Source organism: Aspergillus oryzae, chromosome 5 (genome assembly GCF_000184455.2).
Source record: "Aspergillus oryzae RIB40 DNA, chromosome 5".
Taxonomy (NCBI): domain Eukaryota; kingdom Fungi; phylum Ascomycota; class Eurotiomycetes; order Eurotiales; family Aspergillaceae; genus Aspergillus; species Aspergillus oryzae.
Genome location: NC_036439.1, coordinates 2,294,989 through 2,315,003, shown reverse-complemented (window position 1 = coordinate 2,315,003; position 20,015 = coordinate 2,294,989). Strand labels below are relative to the sequence as shown.

Genomic DNA, 20,015 nt, shown 5'->3' with positions numbered 1-20,015 from the left:
TAGCTGTACTATTGGCTTGCACTTGAAAGGTCGAGGCATATCAAGCGCTCGCAATTCTGATACTGCTCCCTGTGGCGACGCGTTGGATATTCACCTACCAACGATGCATATACAAAAGATTAAAAGATTTGTACCAAGAATTACTCAACACCAATAGTTTTGGATAGAATTCTTTTTGTGTAAACTGGCGGACAATGCTGCCTCGATCGCGGAGAGGCTCCCATAAACATCCAACATAAACAAACCTGGTATCGTAGAACAATCCGAATACATTGCAACACACAGCCAAGAATAAGTAGAAACAGGATCGAACAGAAGACCAGTACGGCTCAATGATTTTGTCTATCAATATAATAGGCCTCCGCATCCTCCTCGTCACTACTTGAACCCCCGGTGTAGACCGATGATTCCTCATAAATAGGGCGTTGCAGCTTGTCGTCATTGTTGCCTAGGGTCTGGTGTCGTTTCCCAGGTCCTGACCTAGAGGTAGGGGAGATCCTACGATCCTTTCCACGACCCTTTATTCCCTTGTTGCTATTCTTGTAAAGAGTGGCAAAGTATTCCCACAACTTTCTATCTTGCGGGCTCATGGGGTCACCTATTGTTACTTGGGAGAATTTCAATGTCAAATCCCGCAATGTTGTTGCGTGAAACTTATTCTGGTGAGACTGTCCAACCGGTTAGATACGACATAGCTAATTTATGCGAGTACTAGAATGCATGGGTCATCGCACCTTGAGATTGCCCAGCTGAGTAAATTGTTTCCCGCAGTCGTCCAACAGACAGGTGAATGGCTTGGCATGCTGGTGTGTGATTTTATGGGCACGGACATTGCCGCGCTGGGCAAACCTCTTCTGACATATATCGCAAGAGAAAGGTTTCTCGCCAGTATGACGTCGCTGATGGGTCTGTTTGTGAGCACCTGGGTTAGAATCTGTCTTCTCCCTCTAGCATAACAGAACAGATTGTTCAGTAGAGCTTACCTTCAGATTGCCTAGCTGTGAGAAACGTTGTCCACAAGAAGGTTCCTTGCAGATCTGTCAGTGAAAATGGTCAGCCACTGGCTCTGCTATAATCACCGGCAGGTTGTAATCTTCTTCCTACTCACAAAAGGCTTGTCTCCGGTGTGAGCCCGAGTATGAATATCCAAATGAGTCTTTTGAGCAAAGCTCTTTCCACAGTGTGGAAGGGTACAGACATATTTGCGCTTCTTCCCTGACCGAGACTGCACTTCTTCAGCCATCATATTGCACCGGGTATTGCCAGACGGATGAAGAGAAAAGGTCTGCGGATAACCATGGCATCCCCTGTGTGTTAATTGCTGTAAAGGCGGCAATGACTGCGTGTTCGGCGGCTGGACACTATTTCTGGACTGGATTGCTTTCATCAGTATATCGACCTCGGTGGTGAACTCGATCTCGCTGACGCTAGGGCTCTTGCTTTGGGCAGCTGCTCCGTGGGTCGACGAGCGGGCCATGGGAGTCTGTTGTGTGTTTGAGCTGGGATCATTTTTGACCAACGGATCTCTAGATACGCGATTGACCGCATTTTTCGCAGGACGAATATCAGGGATTGACTGGACAGGTGGTGGCTCTGACGATAACCGCATGGGCTGAGAGTTGATCGATTCGTGGCTGGCCACGAAGAACTGAGGATAGCTGGGTTGATGGTGGTTATGGTGGTGATGATTGAGTGCATGGCCAAATCCATAAGCGGTCGAGGATGACTGGTGAAATGGCAGTGGGAATGACGCTGCTGGGGTTGCATAGAAGGGAAAGTTATGACCAAGATTGGAGGTCATCATCCGACGCGGCGCAACAGCGCCGATTGTATGACCGGGGAATTCATAGGACACAGGCTCGGCTGTTTCCATCTCGGGCGAGATTAGAAGCAAAAAATTATGCCCAGATCACCTGCCCTAGGATCACTTCGTCTTTGCTATCTACTCGTCTCTTGTCCTCGCTGTCTCCATGTCAGCTCTCACGTTCATATGTGACAACAACACGGGAAGACTTACTGATGGGCTTTCTTCACAGACGAACCGGTATTCAATGGTCAATGGTCAACAGCGGATTGCGGAAGTTTCTGCGTCGACGTCTATCGATGCTAGAGGAAAGAAGCAAATAGAGCGGGAACAAGCAAATAAAGTATAAAGTGTGAAGGTGATCTTCCGATGGTAAAAAGCAAATATCAAAAAGGTCGATCGGATAGAGAATCTCAAATTCTCCGCAGTTCAGAAGGCTCAGAGGACTGCGTATGAAACGATAATTATCGAGCAAAGATCAAGAAAGGAAGAAAGAAAGAAAGAATCAAATAAGGGAAAAGAGAATGAGAGTAAAATATAATGGAAAGGAGAGTTGTTGAGTGTGATGAACGACACTGGACAGGATATTGTTCGTAATGATAGTAATGAGTATGGAAGCAAGTTGTTGCCTTTTCTCTATCTCTCTTCTCTTCTTCGTCTTCGTCTTTGCCTTCTTCTTTTCCCTTTTAGTATATGTGTGTTTGTTATTTTTGTTTGTTGCTTTTTGTATGATATACTAAACCCTTGGGTCTTTTGCACTCACATCCACATTAACATACGTGACATTCTATCTGTTGGTGGTGATCTAGAACTAGATATACATATACCTTTATTATAATATTTAACTAAGTTAATCTTTAATTCCTGTTTTATTTTTCCCTTATTCTATTCTATTTTGAAAAGGAAAAAAAAAAAAAAAAAAAATTAAAAATTAAATAAAAAATCCTTTTCTTTTCTTTTCTTTTTTTTTTTTTCCCTTTCTTTTATTTTTTCCCGCCCACACTCCTGCTTGGAGGTCCCAGAGCAGTGGAAGCAGCGGGGGTGGACAACGACAGGGATCCAGCCTGTTAGCTGAGAGTTAGCTGAAGGCTTCATCTGGATCACAGAGACCAACACCCGGAAAAGGCTAAGTGTTCCAACAGTACTGTACTTACTTACGTATCTATCGTACTGATGATGTATCCATGCCAGTCCATACCATACATATCTAGCAACAAGACACTGGTACATAGATACCGTGCCTATACCAGCAGTGTGTACTGTGTACTGCACCAGTGGAAGATAAGGATTCATTCACCTTGTCAGATACTCGAAGGCTGCCTAAAAAAAAAGATAGATGACTTGATTCTCTGCCAGACCTCTAGATTCTTCTCCCTCCTTCCCTCTAGCTTCTGTTGTAAAGAGAGTATGAAGTAATGGCATCGTTCCTCAATGGTTTCTTACACCTGCAAATGAGATGACATTGGATGACATGGAAAAATGACGAGCTGGACTTCGCCCAGACATTGACCATACTAAATCCATGCCTAGTGAGATCCACCGTCTAAATCCAACTAGTTCTATGGTCTAGTCCCGACTCTCATCATCCTTGGGGCAATGAGTGAGCTCTCCGGCCCCCTGATCATCTCTCCATTTACCTTTTCTGCCCATCTCGGCGGGGCGATAGATGGGGATGACTTTTATTGACTGCTGCAGGGGAGGGAGAAAAAGTAGGAGGTAGTAAGTACTAAGTACTAGTTAGTACCCAGTAGTCGTGGCGGGACGGACAATCGTGGAGAATAGTGGTTATTTTGGCCCAATCGCGGGATGCGTGTGACAGTCCCGATCGAGCTGATAATCACGCACCCACATTGGCGGTACTATGCTTCCATACTTGACTTGGTATGGATTCTGTACTCTTGGAGGCTAACAATTTCAGAATCTATATCTCTATGTTTACCTACATAATGTAGCGTAGTTCATAGAAGCATATCTACTCCATATTCTTAACCTCCCCCCCCCTTCTCTCTCTCTCTCTCTTTTGTCTTTGACTTTCTACCACCTTTTCTTTCCTTTTCCACGTTTAATTGGACGCTGTGGTGGTCATCATGGTCATACTGTAAAGAAAGACACACACATATATATATGGGTGTGTGTGTGTGGTGGGGGGAGATGAAATGAGATAGGAACATCTATGGAATCCAAAGGGGTAACAAGGAAAAAGGCTGTTTACAGTTATTTCACGACTTTCACTCTGTCAAGAACCATTCATTACAAGGCAACCATGTATAGTGTACTTGCTCCAGTCTATGGATCATAGAAAAAAAAAATGAATGTTCTTTAGGACTTTTTTCTCTTATTATTTACTCCCTTACCCTCCCCTCTTCTTTCCTTTAACCTTTCTCCGGGAGGTCTTCATAATTGCTGTTTGCGATGGTGAGAGGAGTATCAAATACAACAGCCTTGTAATACACCATAACCGCTATGTAATCATAGATCATCTGACACAGCGGTCCTGGAGGGTGGGCTGGAGCATTGGCCAGTCAGACAAACCAAACCAAGACGAGGGATAAGGGTTTCAGCCTGGCCAAAAAAGGCCGGCTACAAAGTGGCCGCTTGGCTGCGTACGGAGGGAGGAGGAGTACCCTTTAGTCAGGTACTAGACTATTGTAAATATCGGAATTTCCACTTTGGGAGTCTTTCTAGTTTCTCAGGGAATATAAAAACATGGATGATCAATATTGTTAAGGACTGTGATAGTTAACCTAATCTTGGGTACATACTACCTGTATTTCGCGCGCGCGCCCCCCAAAAAAAGGAAAAGAAAAGAAAAACAACAAGGGAGAGAAAAGGATTAGTCAACTAGGATACCCTTGTCATCTACGCAGGCACCTGAACCTTTGGAACCCAGCCGACCACTAGAGAGAAGCAGTTTCAAGGCTGACGGTCAACACTCTCCTCACTAGTGGACCGATCAGCACCATGACCCGAAAGGATGTAGATCTTTGAGACTGGAAGCATCTCATTTGTTTTTGGTCCCAGACCTGATCATAGGGTCCCGATATATATATTTTTATTCTAACATCTGGGCACCTTTCAAGCTAGTTAGGTGCTTCATCATATTCATTGTTTTCGTCGGCACCCAGGAGTTCTTCCATTTATTATTTGCATGGGGCCGGCCGATGCGGCAGGCATCTTGCAGTCCTGCCGGGGACATCTACACAGAGGGTAAGCCACATGCAGCCTCGGAGCGGATGGGAATTTTAAGACTGGCTGCAGAAATGCGCAGGGTGCCCGAGAGCTCCGATAAATTGCTGTTAAGCCGAGGGAGCTGAGGACGCTCGGGGTCAGGGACATTGAGACAAAGTGCCATGGATGGTTCGAAATCAGCTCGTATACCCTACATATGCACACAGCATGAGAGAACAGAAATATAGTCATATACGTATACGGAGTATAGATGGGACTGGCTTGAGGACAACTATTTAGCATTCAACATCCAATGGGAGGGTTTCCTGAGTATAGCCACAGAAACCGTGCGGGTGACAGAAGTACCGCAAAGTTTATGACAAGGGTTCGCCGGCAGAGCTACAGAACGGACCGTCCGCAGCCGATCAATAGTGTGGAATTACTAACCACGTAGTATCTCATTTGCTGGAAGGCCCCGGCTGGATGGATTCCTTGGCGTCAATGAGAATGTGCCTCACTCTTCGCGACAGCCGCGGCTGGCGACGAATGTCTACCACAGTGCCTAAGACTTACATGGATACGTGCCTGACCTCTTAGACGACTTTCGAGCTAGTACGTAGACTCTTACCTTGTCAAGCAAGAACAAACGAGCTCCATGAGTGGGTGTTGTCCAGTCTAGTTGATTTGCTCCACACAGTCACGCGTCACAACATTCGATCCACTGCGAGTCATGGCAGGCTGACTCCAGTCCCATCCGATTCGGCACCCCTTGACCCAACTTCTACGGAGTAAGTATACTTATTACTGTGTACTAGGAGTATGTATCCCAGCGTCCGATCATCTATTGCCTTTGACCAATACAATTTAGGTGGGGGGAATACGAAACTGCTGTCTCCACCCCTCCTCACCACACGCGCCCACACGTTGACCGTGGCGGTCTTCGCCATCAGAGGACCTCCACTGCCTTAGCTGGTTAATACTAGTAATATGGATCGTCCATCCCCTATAGCACTCTTCATTCATTGGATCTTTAACCCCATGAATCGATACTCTTGGACAGAAAATAAATCATTAAAATGATTGAATATATGACCGAGGGATAGCCGGGCAGAGAGTGAGAGAAGCTAGGCTCAAGAAGATCTTTGTGGCTGCAAATTTTACGGTTAACGCATTGAAAGGAAGATGCTAACCATTTCAATCATCCCCCGTTGCTGTAGCGGGCCGGGCCTTCTTCATGATGATCCATGGATCGATGCGTCATTCCACTACTTGGTATATCGATAAACTCATAGGAACATGTGTAAATAAAGTACAAGGAAAGATTCAACATGAACACGCGGTCTTCAGATTATCCATAAGCCGCGTAAGGTGGAAATGTTAAATAGTACCTACTAATAGTACATAGGCATGTCACTGATTGGACCAGCTCTAATCCTGGTACCCTTCGATTGTTCTCGCTTTCTTACTGGCCTGAAACAACACGAGACGCTAAAGGGGAGAGGGAAAAAAAAAAAAAAAGAGGAAGAAAAGGAAAGAAAAAGAAACTAGTGGAGCTCTAGTGATTACCTCCCAAAATGACAAGGGAAAATTTACATCGTACATATTATATTACACGCACTGTTATTTTACCTCCCATAACTGAGCATACACCTGCGTAATATATGGATATACAGTACATACATCCTACTACACACATGATATTGGCATATAATATCCACTGCCTGTTCAACAAAGATTTACCAAAGACATGAAAGCAAACAAGGGGTGTGGCTGGAAACAAGATACATCACATGCACTGATCTATTAGCAGGATATCATTTCACACCATCACACAGCAATCTACTAGCAGGGGGTTTGAATCCTGAGTCTTGGTTCAGGCACTGCAGGACCCATCACAGAGTTAATCCATTCTGCTTAGCCCTAGAGGCAAACTGGGTAGATAATCATGGCTAGGTGTACAAAGCAATGACGAATAATCGGTTGTAGAGCTCTTCAACGACTCATCCATTTGTAATTGCATCCTAAGAGCCACTTTAGCCTAGACAGGGAAAGGGCATGCATGCTGTTTGCTCTGACCCATATTTCGGAGGATATTGCATTTATTTCCCTCGAGCCCTTACAGTGGGTTCGGGACGCCATATGTAGTTAGCAGTGTCCTAGCTTCACATACATCTATTGTATGGTTCGTCAGTGATCTTAGCCTGCTAGATGGAATCCTTCCCACCTGCACTTCCGATGCAGGAGAGGACAATCCCATTATTTACTGGATTGTTAGGCTTACCAAAAGAGTGGTATAATATAGATAGCTTCTTTGTCTACCAGACTTCGGAGCGAAAACTGCTGATCATAATTACTCAAGCTGATTTCTGCAACATAAAGGGTAGGTAAAAAGGGAAGAAAGGAAAGCAGGAAAACAGACTGGGGTTTATTTTTTATTTTTATTTTTATTTTTATTTTTTTTTAGCTATTTTATTAATATATTTTTTTGGTTGCTGCCGACTTTTGAGCGGATCAGCGCGGCATTGAATTCTTCTCCGCCTGTAAGATAAAATACCTATTTCCCAATAGCCGCCCATGGCTCCGAAAAATCTACTGCTGGACAGAAGCTGACTGGTGTATGCACTGGACTCGATACTTTTTGGATTTTGAATTTTTGTCTCCCCCCCACCCTTGTGATGGAGTCCTGAGCTAGTATTCAACCTAAGCTAGAATGGCCAGATCCCTCGTGATCGTCAGGGCTGGTCAAAGATGCAAAAGGACTAGGATTGCTAACCTATTTTTATTCTTATTGAGCCGGTCGCTTTATATGAATCACAATCAGGACTAATCTCCATGATCTGATCAATGACACTGTCCGGTACAGGGTTATTCTCAAGATTCTCATTACCTTGGCCTCTAATACTGACCTTTGAAACTTTTAGTTGTCATCAAGTCAGTTTATCTGATCTATTGGAAAATTTCACATTGCGCCAGATGAACAATGCAATCATCTCACCTCCATCATGTTGAGCTATATCGCCATGCTTGTTGTGATACGAGGTACGAATACTGCCTATTCTAGACAGTCGTGTTCTGTAAAGTACTGAGGTATACAGTAAAGGGTCCATACCTCAATACGCTAGATTGGAAAGCAACTGAATGCAGTCAGGGCGACCCTGCTACCCTCCTATATTCTTCTAGGGTCGTTACGGAGTCTTTCCGGTCATCTTTCCCCCTCCCAGGTTCTCTTACTCTGTACTCCGTAGGAACTCTTGATGGCTTTTCTTTCCCTCGCCGAAGGCATAAGAACCCTCCCCCAAAAGTGAGATGATGCTTCGTAAGGCAACATAGCCTCGCCAGCTCAGTTACAACCCCAAGCGCAATAAGTATAGTATAGGAATCATAAGCCCCTCACTCAATACCCCGAGTCCTCCCTTCGTAATAAAAACAGAGCAGGGGAGGGTTGACGAGTCTAAGAGAGCTAATCTTAAATAAGTTTGATGAGGCCCATCCGACCTGTAGGGACTGAGGCGATTCGATAGAGGTGTTTACGCAAGCCCCGGTTTCTCATTCCAACGGGAGTTCGGCGCGCCTTCTACAATAAGTAGGCATCCACGGTGCGCCCTTGAGATAATCGCATCTAGCTCCTTCAAATTCACTACCGGGCTAATCCATGACAAGTAAAGCCCCAGATCACACGAAAGAATCGACAATCAGCCAAATTACTATCCATACACACATTGCCTTTTTTTTTTCTGTCTTGTTTTCTTTTTTTCCTGTTTGTTTCTCTGACTTGACTTGACCAATACATCACTCATGAGGTAAATGTGGAGGTTGCGAGCGAAAGAAGAAATGGTCTTGGGCAGCGCAGCACCCAACTGAAAACCAAACTGGCCGGAATAGGTGAAACATAGAGAGTATAAAGCCATATGTGCGTCAAACCTTCTCAGGAGCAGCCCATCACCGTCCAGTGTATGTAGAGTACCTTAGCAAGAGGAAACGAGGTCAGAAACACACATTCATAAAAGATGGTATGGAAAGCCCTGTCAAATTACGGCTGTGAGTTGAATAGAAGCACATACCTCCAGATTCTTGCACGCATGTCACCACTACCGGTGGCGAACAAGTTGTTTGTCGGGCTGGGAGCCACCGAGATAACTATCACCAAGTTAGACGAAGACATCATCCGCAAAATATTTTGATACTAACCAGAATTTTTGTGGCCTTGTAGCATCATCTGCGCATTTCCTGTAATTGGATCCCAGAACTGGACACCCCGATCCTTAGAGCCACTCATAACCCAGTGTCCGTCTGGAGTCAGGCAAACGCTGAGCACAAAGTCCTAAGCCGAAAGTGTTAGCATCTATTTGATTTGGTTCAACATACACAGAAAGCCGTAGTTGCAGTCGCAGGCATTAACAAACCTTGTGGCCCTCGAAAGTCCGAATGCATTTACCACCTTTGACCCCAGTTCCAGGGAATGCACCACGGGGAACATTAAGCTCCCAGAGCTTGATAGTCTTATCGAGACTGCCGCTAACTAGATCCCGACCATTTGGCGCGAAAGCGACCGAGTAAACGCTATCTTTATGTCCATCAGGGCTTTCCAGCCGTTCAACTAAATAGCCGGTGGTAGTGTCCCAGACGCGAACGCTCTTGTCCAGGGAGCCAGCTGCGACGTAGTGACCATCGGGGGACATAGCAACGGTGGTCACACCATCTTCGATGCTGAGAGTGTAGACAAGCTTGCCATCCAGAATATCCCATAGGCGAACAGTCTTGTCTCCGCTGCCGGAAGCAATATAGCGGCCGTTGCCAGCAAAGTCAAGAGAGTAAATATCTTGCTCATGACCAGTGAAGATATGCTTGATGGTCCGAGCAGCAATGTCCCAAACCTAAGCCCACACAATTAGTCTCCTGACCAAATAACCAAACAAGGGAAACGGAGGCCAGGTATGATGTGGTTCATTAAAAAAAATGATAGACAATTGCTCTTGCCAGCACTCGCAGGGATTTAAAAAGTGAATATCACGAGCCTTGACGACAACAGAAGAGCTGTACTCAGACTTACCCGAATTTGCTTATCCTCGGCGCCGGTCGCGAGGAACTTGCCATCAGGACTGAAGCAAACGCTGCGGATATAAAGATCGCCATTTTTGTCCACATTCTCATCCTGAAGGGTAGCCACATTCTGGCCGGTGGTGACATCAAAAATTTGAGCGGAACGATTGCAACCTGTTGCAAGATATTTGCCGTCCCGGCTGAAACGCACGCAGCAAACCACACTATCATGAACAAGGTGATGTACCAGCTCGACATCCAACACACGCTGTACCTCTGGGTTGAATACAGCGTACCAATCAGCACCCTCACGCTTTTGCGAGGCAGGTAAATCATCTGGATTCCAGTTGGCCAACATGTTACCTGGGCGGTCACGAACAAGGGCTTGGCTAGGTGGGGTGGGCCGGGCCAACTGAGGCGACACACGAGGATCAGGGTAGGCCAGTTGATGGGTTTGCTGGGGAGTTGCTGGTCCGGGAGGAGCACGGGGTCTCTTTCCAGGTCCAGGAGAGGCGGTGGGCGGAGGTGGAGGTGCGTAGCCTGTACAGAAAATCCGCGACTACGGGTCAGACATCAAAGAACCAATCATGAACTCAGTAACAACATACCGTTCACAGCAGCACCAGGCTGATATCCCCCAAAAGAGCTCTGCGGTGGCTGCGGCGCTCCTTGCTGAGCCGCGGGAGCAGGCTGTTGAAGGGTATGCTGGGGAGGCTGCTGATCCTGGGGAGGGGGAGGGGCAAGACCGGGACCACTACCTCCTTGGTTGGCCATGATCCCACCAAATAAATTACTGGGGCCATGGCCCAGTGCGGGCGGGGGGGCTTGAGAAGGGCCAGCGTGCTGTGCTGGGCCAGCAATATGGGAAGAGACAGGTTGAACACCGCGCGACTCGAGCTCATGACGCAGCACGCGAATTTCCGCTTCATAGCTGTAAAGAATTAGCTTCCGAAAAAGGCTATTGTCTTTGGAAGGCCATTCCGTAGACACGTACTCTTGCTTCATCTTGATTTGTGCTTGTTCCAGCTGGTAGACTTTCTGCCGAATCATTTCCATTTCTTGAAGCTGTCCGGTTACTGAAAGGATTGTCAGCAATCCATTTTTATGTAACGTTTAATTCTCTCTTCTCTGACTAATAGAAACAGAGAGAGCCCCCGGTAATTCCAAGCGAGCTATCGCGCTTCATGCGACAGATGTATCGGCGGAGGGGCCGATCATGTAAGAACTTGTAGGGAAGTATGCCTGGCGGGACTGGCCATGGGGGTTGACACGAGGCAGCTTCAGATAATCAGAGGAAGAGAATTCAAATGCACACATACATTGATGTTCAAACTCGCCAGTGCTCCTTGATTGATTCTCAAATTCCTGGCGCAGTTGATCAAGCAACTCCGTCAGACGGGAGTTGGGAGCGGGAACCATCCCGCGATGTGTGTTATACATTGCGCGTTACTCTTAGTCTGTGTGCCCAGTAGATATTGACAAAGATCAAAGGTATGATTGAAGATAGCTCAGGGCGATCAGGCGGGACCAATGAAGGGATTGTTCGCGCGAGGTGAGGAACGAACGGTTGGTTTCGATTTGACAAACGGGCCGACCAGAAACGACAAAGGCTGCTGGTAGAAAGTCAATGCAGCCGCATCACAGCGCGCCCCTGGGGACCAACCGCTGTGGCAATATGAATTAATAAGGGCGGGTGTTGTGAGGCGGTAAAGACGTGGAAGGGGCTGTTAGGAAAGGAGATGCAGTTGAGGTTTGGAGATGACAGTTCAAGCACGGAGATCAAGGCTGGAAATGGATGGGGGCAGAAGGCGGCTGAAGGTTTGGCGCGAGAAGCGAGGCGATAGGCGAAGAAGCGACGGGACTGGCCCCTTTTTAGCCTGGCGGGGCTTCCCGAAAGACCGTTTGCAGAGGAAGGGACAGTATTAAGAGTTCCAAAAGTGGATTTATGCCCATGGGTAAATACTTACTCCTAGTAATATCACCATAGTTAACCCATCTCTTAAATAGTTTCCCACAATATTGAATTTACATAGTGTATTTATTTATTTTCTTTAGCCCTTACCGTTGTCATGATCATGATATACTGTTTCTTATCTTTTCTGGAGACAAGGTCTCAACGATATTAGCCTGACCATTTTATTTATTACTGATTCTTTTTTCCTTTTCTTTTTTTTAAGGAAAAACAAATGCGAATGAATGAAAGAAATTAAGAGATTGAATATATTATATAATACATTTAGAACAACAATTTTGACAATTCCATTTCAGGGAAACGACTCAGTAGGTTGGATGTACGGAGTATATAGTGTGTAGTGTACATACATACATACATACATCTAAGGGGATGAAAAGCTGTATTGTTACTGTTCTTGGTACTGAAGTCGTCCTAAGCTATCTCAGGGAAGATATTTGTGCTCTTTGTATGGAGTAAAGAGGAAGTAAACCTAAACGTCCATTCCAATAGCTCTTTCCCTCTAACAAATCAGATTGTTAACAGTAAGAATTATGAATGGCATGTCCCAGCACACTACACTCTTCGGAAACTTGTGCTTCTGTTCATATATTTACAGGTGTTGATACAAATGTATGCGAAGCTGAAATCTAGAAACGCTTTCTATGGTACCCCACAGTCTCCGTGGATCTGTTTAAGGATACATACCTATAACTGTTCCTGATTTATTCTAGAAAAGAAGACTTCGTCTGATTGTAGCCTACTTAATCTATTATTAATGTCTTGAGAGGCTTATAGACCTTTACATGGACTGTTCAATAAGGCTATCTTATTAAAAGAGCGGTTACTACTAGTTGAATAGCCTGGCGAATGGAGACGATGTCTGCAAGGTACAGTATGATAAAAGTACCTGGTAACTTTCAACCGACGGTTTGTATTTGTTGGATAATACTAGTGACTATTTATTTACTTCAGATTCTTTCGATCCGGTCCATAAGTTGTGCATCTCCCTTTCCCCCCTTTTCCTAGTTCACAATAATGACAGCCCTAGTTGTGTGAGATTTCTTTTTATTTTTATTTTGAATTTCTTCGCCCTTCCCACCTAGTAGATAACTACTTCTCCACCATCACTTTCCGAACTGCGAAAAGAAGCCCAAGTTCGTTCGAAAGGTACGAAAAAACGGGGAACGGCTGTGAGTGTTCCGCCTGGTGTGATGCCGAGCTTGTTTCTCATAGGCTATTTTCCTTTTATTCATTCCCGTCCATACTTCACATCAATTTCCTCTTCTCTCCACTTTACTTAATTTCCAAACTATCCTTAAAAATCCTCCCTTCTGATTTCCCCGACTTGATTCTCTTCTCGTCCGCTTTCTCATTCCCTTTCCAAACCTTACAACAATTGGGACGCACTGCCAGTTAGTGGCCGTTTTTTATTTCGTCGGACCCGAATTTCAGATTGGTTCTCAAGGGATCATGGATATCGCCCTCGAAGTCTGGGACACCTTCATCGGTGACCGCTTATACGCCGCTCTTCTCCCCGTCTCGCTTTCGTCCTCAGTTTCGTTCCCTGGCTTTAATCATGCGGCCAATAACACACTGTCCTTCTTCGGCGCATCCCAGCCCTTCATCTATGAACCGGCCACGCACCTGATTTATCTGGAACCCTCGAAGTACGCGTACATGAGTGCTTGGCCTAGGAACAACATCTATCGCCAATTCCTGAGCTTCTTCTTGATTGTCTGGTATGCAAAGAACCCCTTTCGCTAAGGCTGAATTCGGCGTCTAATGGCCATTCATGAAAAAAGGATATTCGGCCTTATCACCTATTTCATATCTGCAACACTGTCTTATATTTTCATCTGGGACAAGACTACCGTCAAACACCCGAAGTTCCTCAAAAACCAAATTCCCATGGAGATTGCACAGACCATGGGATCTATGCCCATCATGTCTCTTCTGACTGCCCCTTTTTTGGTCGCCGAGGTACGGGGTTATGCAAAGTTGTATGATGGTTTCTCCGACGAGCCTTTTCCGTACTACAGCATCATACAGTTCCCATTGTTCATTGCATTCACCGATTTCTGCATTTACTGGATCCACCGCGGCTTACACCACCCGTTGATCTATAAGTCTTTACATAAGCCGCACCACAAGTGGATTATGCCCAGCCCTTTCGCCTCACATGCCTTCCATCCGCTGGATGGATGGTCTCAGAGTGTCCCATACCACGTATTTCCGTTCATATTCCCACTCCAGAAGGTCGCCTACGTTTTTCTCTTCGGTTTTATTAACCTCTGGACCGTATTGATCCATGACGGCGAATATGTTGCCAACAGCCCGGTCATCAATGGGGCTGCCTGCCATACAATGCACCATCTTTACTTTAACTACAATTATGGGCAATTTACCACGCTATGGGATCGATTGGGAGGGAGTTACCGAAAACCAAACGAGGAACTTTTCCGCCGTGAGACAAAGATGGACAAGGAGGAATGGAAGAAACAAACCGAAGAGATGGAATCTATCCTCAAGGATGTCGAAGGAGACGATGATCGCAAATACCTAGTCGAGGATGAGTCTAAGAAGGACCTATAATTAACACCACAGGGTGTGTCATGTGACTTCTTGTCTTCTTTTTATCAAACCTTCTTGGACTACTGTTGACTGGCTTATGCGACTGTTGCGAATATTATAGGTTGTCAAACCCCTCTCGGGGTGTGGCAAGTTCTTCAGAGGAGAGAGCCACAACCTTCTTCTGCATGGCACTAACAATATTCTCAGTTGGATCATTTGCTTCTGACAGTGAGTGTTACGATATTTATGTTTTTTTAATTTGCCCTGTGCGTGCGTGTCTTTGCCGTCGATTCTTTTCCCTAGCCACACTGTTTAATACTGTTTATAGTATATTGATTACTACATGCCTGTTTTTGTATTTATACAGTCACTGACATATCGTGATATGGACCATTGCCAACGGTACAAATCACTGCAACCCCCTCCAAAGTTCATGGTTTCGTTGTACATATATATTTCTATCATAGCTAGAAGCAGGAATGAAAATCACCATAGAGCTATCTCACCCGTTCCCCATTGTCACCAATGTTTACATGTATATCTTACGACCTGCCGAAGACACTTGCATCGCTAAAGTACAACGGGCTAGCTTGCTTAGTTAGTCCAACTCTTAGTTGCACCACCTTGAGTTTCCTACCAGAATACTAGGTATGTGATCAAGTATAGTGTTGATAGGTATACAACTGTCAGATTGAATAATGATCATGGTATTATATGCTGTGATTAATATAAAGTATACATCCTAATACTCCCAGTTTGCTTTTATTTTGCTGCTCTTTCAACATCTACTCCGTAGTGCTGATAATAATGCCCAACTTATGAAGTGTGCTTTGAGACATGGTAGTGACTTTTGTGCAGTTGAATACCCTTCGAATTCCTGATGCCAGCTGGTGAGTAGATCGAACCAGTCTTGAACTACAGTGTAGAAACGCCTTTCTGCATCCCTTATTGAAAGAAAGAATGGAAGAAAGAAGAAGGGGAAAAAAAAAGGGAAAACAAAAGCATATCTAATAGAGATAAGTATACAGCTACTCTTCTTTTAGTAGTACCAAGACAAAGGACGAATGTTGACGGAAGAGGCTAATATGCAAATCCTCCCAATGACCTCCTAATAACCGTTTCATGAGACATCCACAGCCCCATCTGCATCCGCGACGTCTAGATCTCCATCTGCTGGACCATCTATAGCCGTGGTACCTTCCTGGGGCGGAGGCGCCGTTGTTCCGATAGGGGTTGCAGTGGCCATGGCTTCAGCGATAAATGATTCCTCAACGCCGGCTTTTCGCCTGAACGCTCTCAGCCATCGACATCCCCATTGTCTGATGATTTCATCCTCTGGTAGCTCACCACTTCCGTCACCCCTTTCCATCAATTCATCGTTGTGACCTTCGGCGACTGACATAATCGAATCTTCAATTACCTTGAAGAGCGCCTGCATATCTGCCTTCTCACGGTTTAAGGTTTCATCTAGAACACTCAACTGTGGCTCATACAGACCTGGCTGAGTTCGTGCCGCAACGATTTGGCGCAGACGGTTGGTGACCTTTCCCACAGTGGCTGATATCATCTCAAAAACATGTGTTCTTGCCAAAATCGTCCCGGCCTCGAGCTTGTCTACCAGTGCCCACTCAATGACGGATAGTGGCGTTAGGATTGTGTAATTCAGTAACTTGTCGATGATGTTGATACCGATTCCTGGCTGATCGGTCCAATATTCCATGACAGAGGTTATAATCTGGCGACGTGCACGAGTGGACTTGGGGCCAATAGCCAGAAGCCGTTCTTTGTTTCGCTCAATGCAAGACAGTACGTGAGAAAGTGATTTTGACCCAACGAAGCAAATTGCCGTGACGAACGCATCTGTTGAAGGTAGCATAGGGTCTTCAACTCCCATCGCCCTAGCTTGCTCTTCAATAGCATTAATTATTGGGAGGATATCGTCATCAGTTGCTTTTTTACGGATGAGCTGCATGATTTCGGTGCCTTCGTTGGCATAGGGTGTGGCTGTCGAGGATGAAGATAAGTCAACAGGTTCTTAGAGGTCCACGACAGGATTAGAGCGCATGAACTTACTATCCAATGAGTATTTGAAGTCGGGGGTATCCTTCTCCTTGCCTTCTGTAATCAAATCTTGATAAGGGTCTGGAAGAGTACCTCTAATACGCTGGGCAAAGCTTAACCTGATCTCCTTGTCCAGCGCGCCGATTATAAAGGCCATCTTTGGATGAACTGAGGAAAGTTCAAGGTCATCGATCCTTTTTCAACGGTTAGCCCCTCATTCTGCCTTCTATTATTATTATTATTATTAGTAGTAGTAGTAGTAGTAGTAGTAGTAGTAGTAGTAGTAGTAGTAGTAGTAGTAGTAGTATTTGTTTGTTTTGGGGTTAAGGTAGGGATCTGTATCGTTGCGGTGGGACTGACCATTCACTCCATTTCCATGTGAACCCAAAATTGCTTAGATGGTGAGCAAACCAATCCAAGAATCGATGGCTTAAATCCAGATCAATCGTTTCCAAGCTGCGATAGAGAAAACGAATCGCACGCCCCAAGCTCGGAGCAATGGCAGCCGGTGCAATCTTACAGCACTCGGTGAGAACTGAGTGATAGTACACAAGCTTGTGCTGCGGGGAAGGAAGTTGGAATAATTGAGAGAAAACTGCATCCACGGCCACGTCTTCGGGCTTCCACGTCGGGCGGTCTCCGGAGATATCGCGTAATCTGTCGAAGGGGGTTGCACGCTTCACGAAAGTATGCGGCGTAAAGTAACAGTCAATGTCAATGAGATACTTGGCAGTGGCAATACGATTGAAGTCGAGGATGTTGATCGTGTCAACAAGAGCGTCCCGCAGCAGAGATGATGCAATGTCCGACGTTGGAGGGACAGTTTCTACCTCTTGGTTGGAATACACGGACATGTAAACTTCAGGGAAAATCGCCCTGGATCCATTTTGTACAGGGTCGGGCACAGTTATTTGAGGGAATGCATGCTTTGCGCCGGAATCCAAGGGTTTCTGCTCTTCTTCATTGTCGCGTCCACCTTTCCACGGTCGAGGAAGACATGCGAGTTCCCAATTCCGGCTGGCTTCCTGCTGGAGTTGACTTTGAAGCAGGCTAATAACGCTTTGTGCAGCAGATGAAGTGTCATGTTCGGGGCTAAACGGATTAACCAATTCCACCAACGCATGCGGGGTCGATGCAATGATGTCTGTCTTTTCAAGAAGGGCATTTGCCTGAGCCTCAAAACCTGTTATCGGAGAAGCCATTATGTATGGAATGGTGAAGAGAATTATCTTCACGAGTTCCAGTCCTAGCAACTATACACGACTTATTAGTGGATGTGCACATAATAGACAACGAAACTGCTCACATCTTCAGAAGAGGCTGTCTGCAGAACAACGGCACGCTCAAAAAGCTCTTCCAGGATTGGGAAGATGCCATCTCCTTCATACAATATCTGTAAGCATCCAAGAAGTCGGAGAAGAAGCTTGACTTCACGCCACGCCCCATTGTTGATGTAGTGTTGTAAGTATTCGCTCGCTTTTGTAAGGACATCGGACACAAGCTCTGATCTGTAGAGATTGGCAGACAAGACCGTCGCTGCGATAAAAGGGATTTTCAGCGGCTGCTCTAGGGCACTGTCATGGGTCGCATTGTATTAGCATTCGAACGGAAAAACCAGGGCCAGGCTAAGCGTACAGGTCAACTGAGATAGCAACAAAAGTCTGTCTCAGCTCCTCATCCTCATAATTATCGGCGACGCTTTTTGCAATGTTTACAACATCGTCTTCGGCTCTTCTGGCGGCCTAATATGAAAGTGTAAGTCATGACATTGATAACCAAAAACTCAGCATCGAAGCAAAGTGATCATACAGATTCCGCAATGGTTAATAGCTGTCTTCGGACCTTCGCCACCAAAGGTTCTTCGTATTTGCGTCTCTGGCGTCGATCATAGTCATCGTCTTCTGTATCCGCGCAGTACTCGTTAGTAGAAAGAGCAACCAAAACACCACAATCCGAGGGGCCAAGAGAAAGGGTAATGCGGTAGATGCCATAGCTTTTCCTTTTTCTAAAAAAGGGAAGAGTTCACACTGACCTCTATAGCGCCTTTTGCGGCCACCCTTAGGCCCGTGATGACGGCGTTCGTAGTCAACCATAGCTATCTATTACTAGGCACGTAGGTCTTCGTGCCTTCGCCAATTGGGATGAGCTAGATATTGAGCGATGCACTATAAAGCTGTATACTGTGGATGGGACACATAAAGGTGCGTCCACAGACACATTCACCGCCAGTAATGTCTATCGGAGCAAAGATCACGCGTGCGCATGAATCTAAAGTAAAACATCGCCGACACCCTGAGCTCACCAAGGGTCGGGATAAGGGATGCTCCGTGCCGTTGATTATATAATAAACTAACTTAATGTAATTGGTAAGCGAGCTGTGCACGTAAGTAAGCTGTATACCTAATATATTTTCTATATACCTTAATTTCTTAGAGAATTAAAATATTAGCTATACTATTAAAAATATCTAAATTATTAAAATTATATATTAAATAGAAAGGCCGGATTTTATTAGCTATATTAATTTTAAAAAAAAATAAATTTAGTAGTTTTAGAAAGACTATTAATATATTTAATCTTTTTAAATCTATTCTATATAATTATTTAAAAAAAAATCTCTTTTAAAGATAAATAATACGCTAATAATTATAAAATAATTATTAATAAAAAAAAATTATTTAAAAAATAGATTTTTTTATTAAATAAATATAGAGTATTTTCTTAGTCTATATATATATAAAAAATAGCTAATATTTTATTTTTAAAATATAATATTATCTTTTTTTTTTTACTATTATAAAGAAAAAATAGATATATAATTTTACTAGATATATATTTAAATTTAAAATCTATTTTATATATTATTATAATTATTAGTATATTAAAATAGAGAATTTTAAGATTTTAGATATTTAATTTAAATAGATAAATAAAACTATTTAAAAGTATAATATAGTTTTAAATAATATCTATAATTTTAATAAAACTAGATTTATAATAGATCTAATAACTATAGTTAAACTTATTATTAAATCTAATATATTAAAAAAATTATTTTTATTATAATTAAGAAATTAAAAATAGATTACTATTATAGAATATATTAATTCTAATAGATAGACTCTATTTTTTTATATTATTTTTAAAAATAAAATATATATAGAGATTTAATATAAAAATAATAAGATTTTTTTTAATTAAAAAATAGAGATTAATTCTAATAGCTAAATAAATAATAAAATTAATCTTTATTAATTATAAAATTATTTTATATTTTATATTATTAATTAATTTATAGAAAAATATTATTTACTTATTTTAAATAATTATAATAATTATTTAATATCTTAATTTAATTAGATTTATATAAAAAATAATATTATATTAATCTATATATTTATATATATTTTTTATAAG

At 43.8% G+C, this 20,015-nt stretch overlaps 4 protein-coding genes across 4 annotated transcripts; 1 reads left to right on the top strand and 3 right to left on the bottom strand.

The window, feature by feature from the left end:
* Positions 1-329: 329 nt before the first annotated feature.
* AO090701000019 (uncharacterized protein) lies at positions 330-1,873 on the bottom strand (the record flags this gene model as incomplete). Its single annotated transcript, XM_023237500.1, has 4 exons — positions 330-668; positions 735-947; positions 984-1,037; positions 1,109-1,873. The coding sequence occupies 4 exons, from the start codon at positions 1,871-1,873 to the stop codon at positions 330-332; spliced, it is 1,371 nt and encodes a 456-aa protein (XP_023091972.1).
* A 7,129-nt stretch (positions 1,874-9,002) lies between these two features.
* Positions 9,003-11,452, bottom strand: rcoA (putative transcriptional repressor TupA/RocA; the record flags this gene model as incomplete). Its single annotated transcript, XM_001822864.3, has 7 exons — positions 9,003-9,109; positions 9,161-9,293; positions 9,376-9,846; positions 10,023-10,552; positions 10,621-10,943; positions 11,007-11,088; positions 11,332-11,452. 7 exons carry the CDS (start codon positions 11,450-11,452, stop codon positions 9,003-9,005), a joined length of 1,767 nt encoding a protein of 588 aa, XP_001822916.3.
* A 1,984-nt stretch (positions 11,453-13,436) lies between these two features.
* On the top strand, positions 13,437-14,558 carry AO090701000022 (sterol desaturase family protein; the record flags this gene model as incomplete). The annotated part of the gene is made up of 2 exons (XM_001822865.3): positions 13,437-13,705; positions 13,769-14,558. 2 exons carry the CDS (start codon positions 13,437-13,439, stop codon positions 14,556-14,558), a joined length of 1,059 nt encoding a protein of 352 aa, XP_001822917.1.
* A 1,099-nt stretch (positions 14,559-15,657) lies between these two features.
* Positions 15,658-18,691, bottom strand: AO090701000023 (NCBP1 family protein; the record flags this gene model as incomplete). The annotated part of the gene is made up of 7 exons (XM_001822866.3): positions 15,658-16,541; positions 16,611-16,792; positions 16,959-17,851; positions 17,905-18,172; positions 18,234-18,340; positions 18,408-18,499; positions 18,631-18,691. The coding sequence occupies 7 exons, from the start codon at positions 18,689-18,691 to the stop codon at positions 15,658-15,660; spliced, it is 2,487 nt and encodes an 828-aa protein (XP_001822918.1).
* Between the last annotated feature and the right edge of the window lie 1,324 nt (positions 18,692-20,015).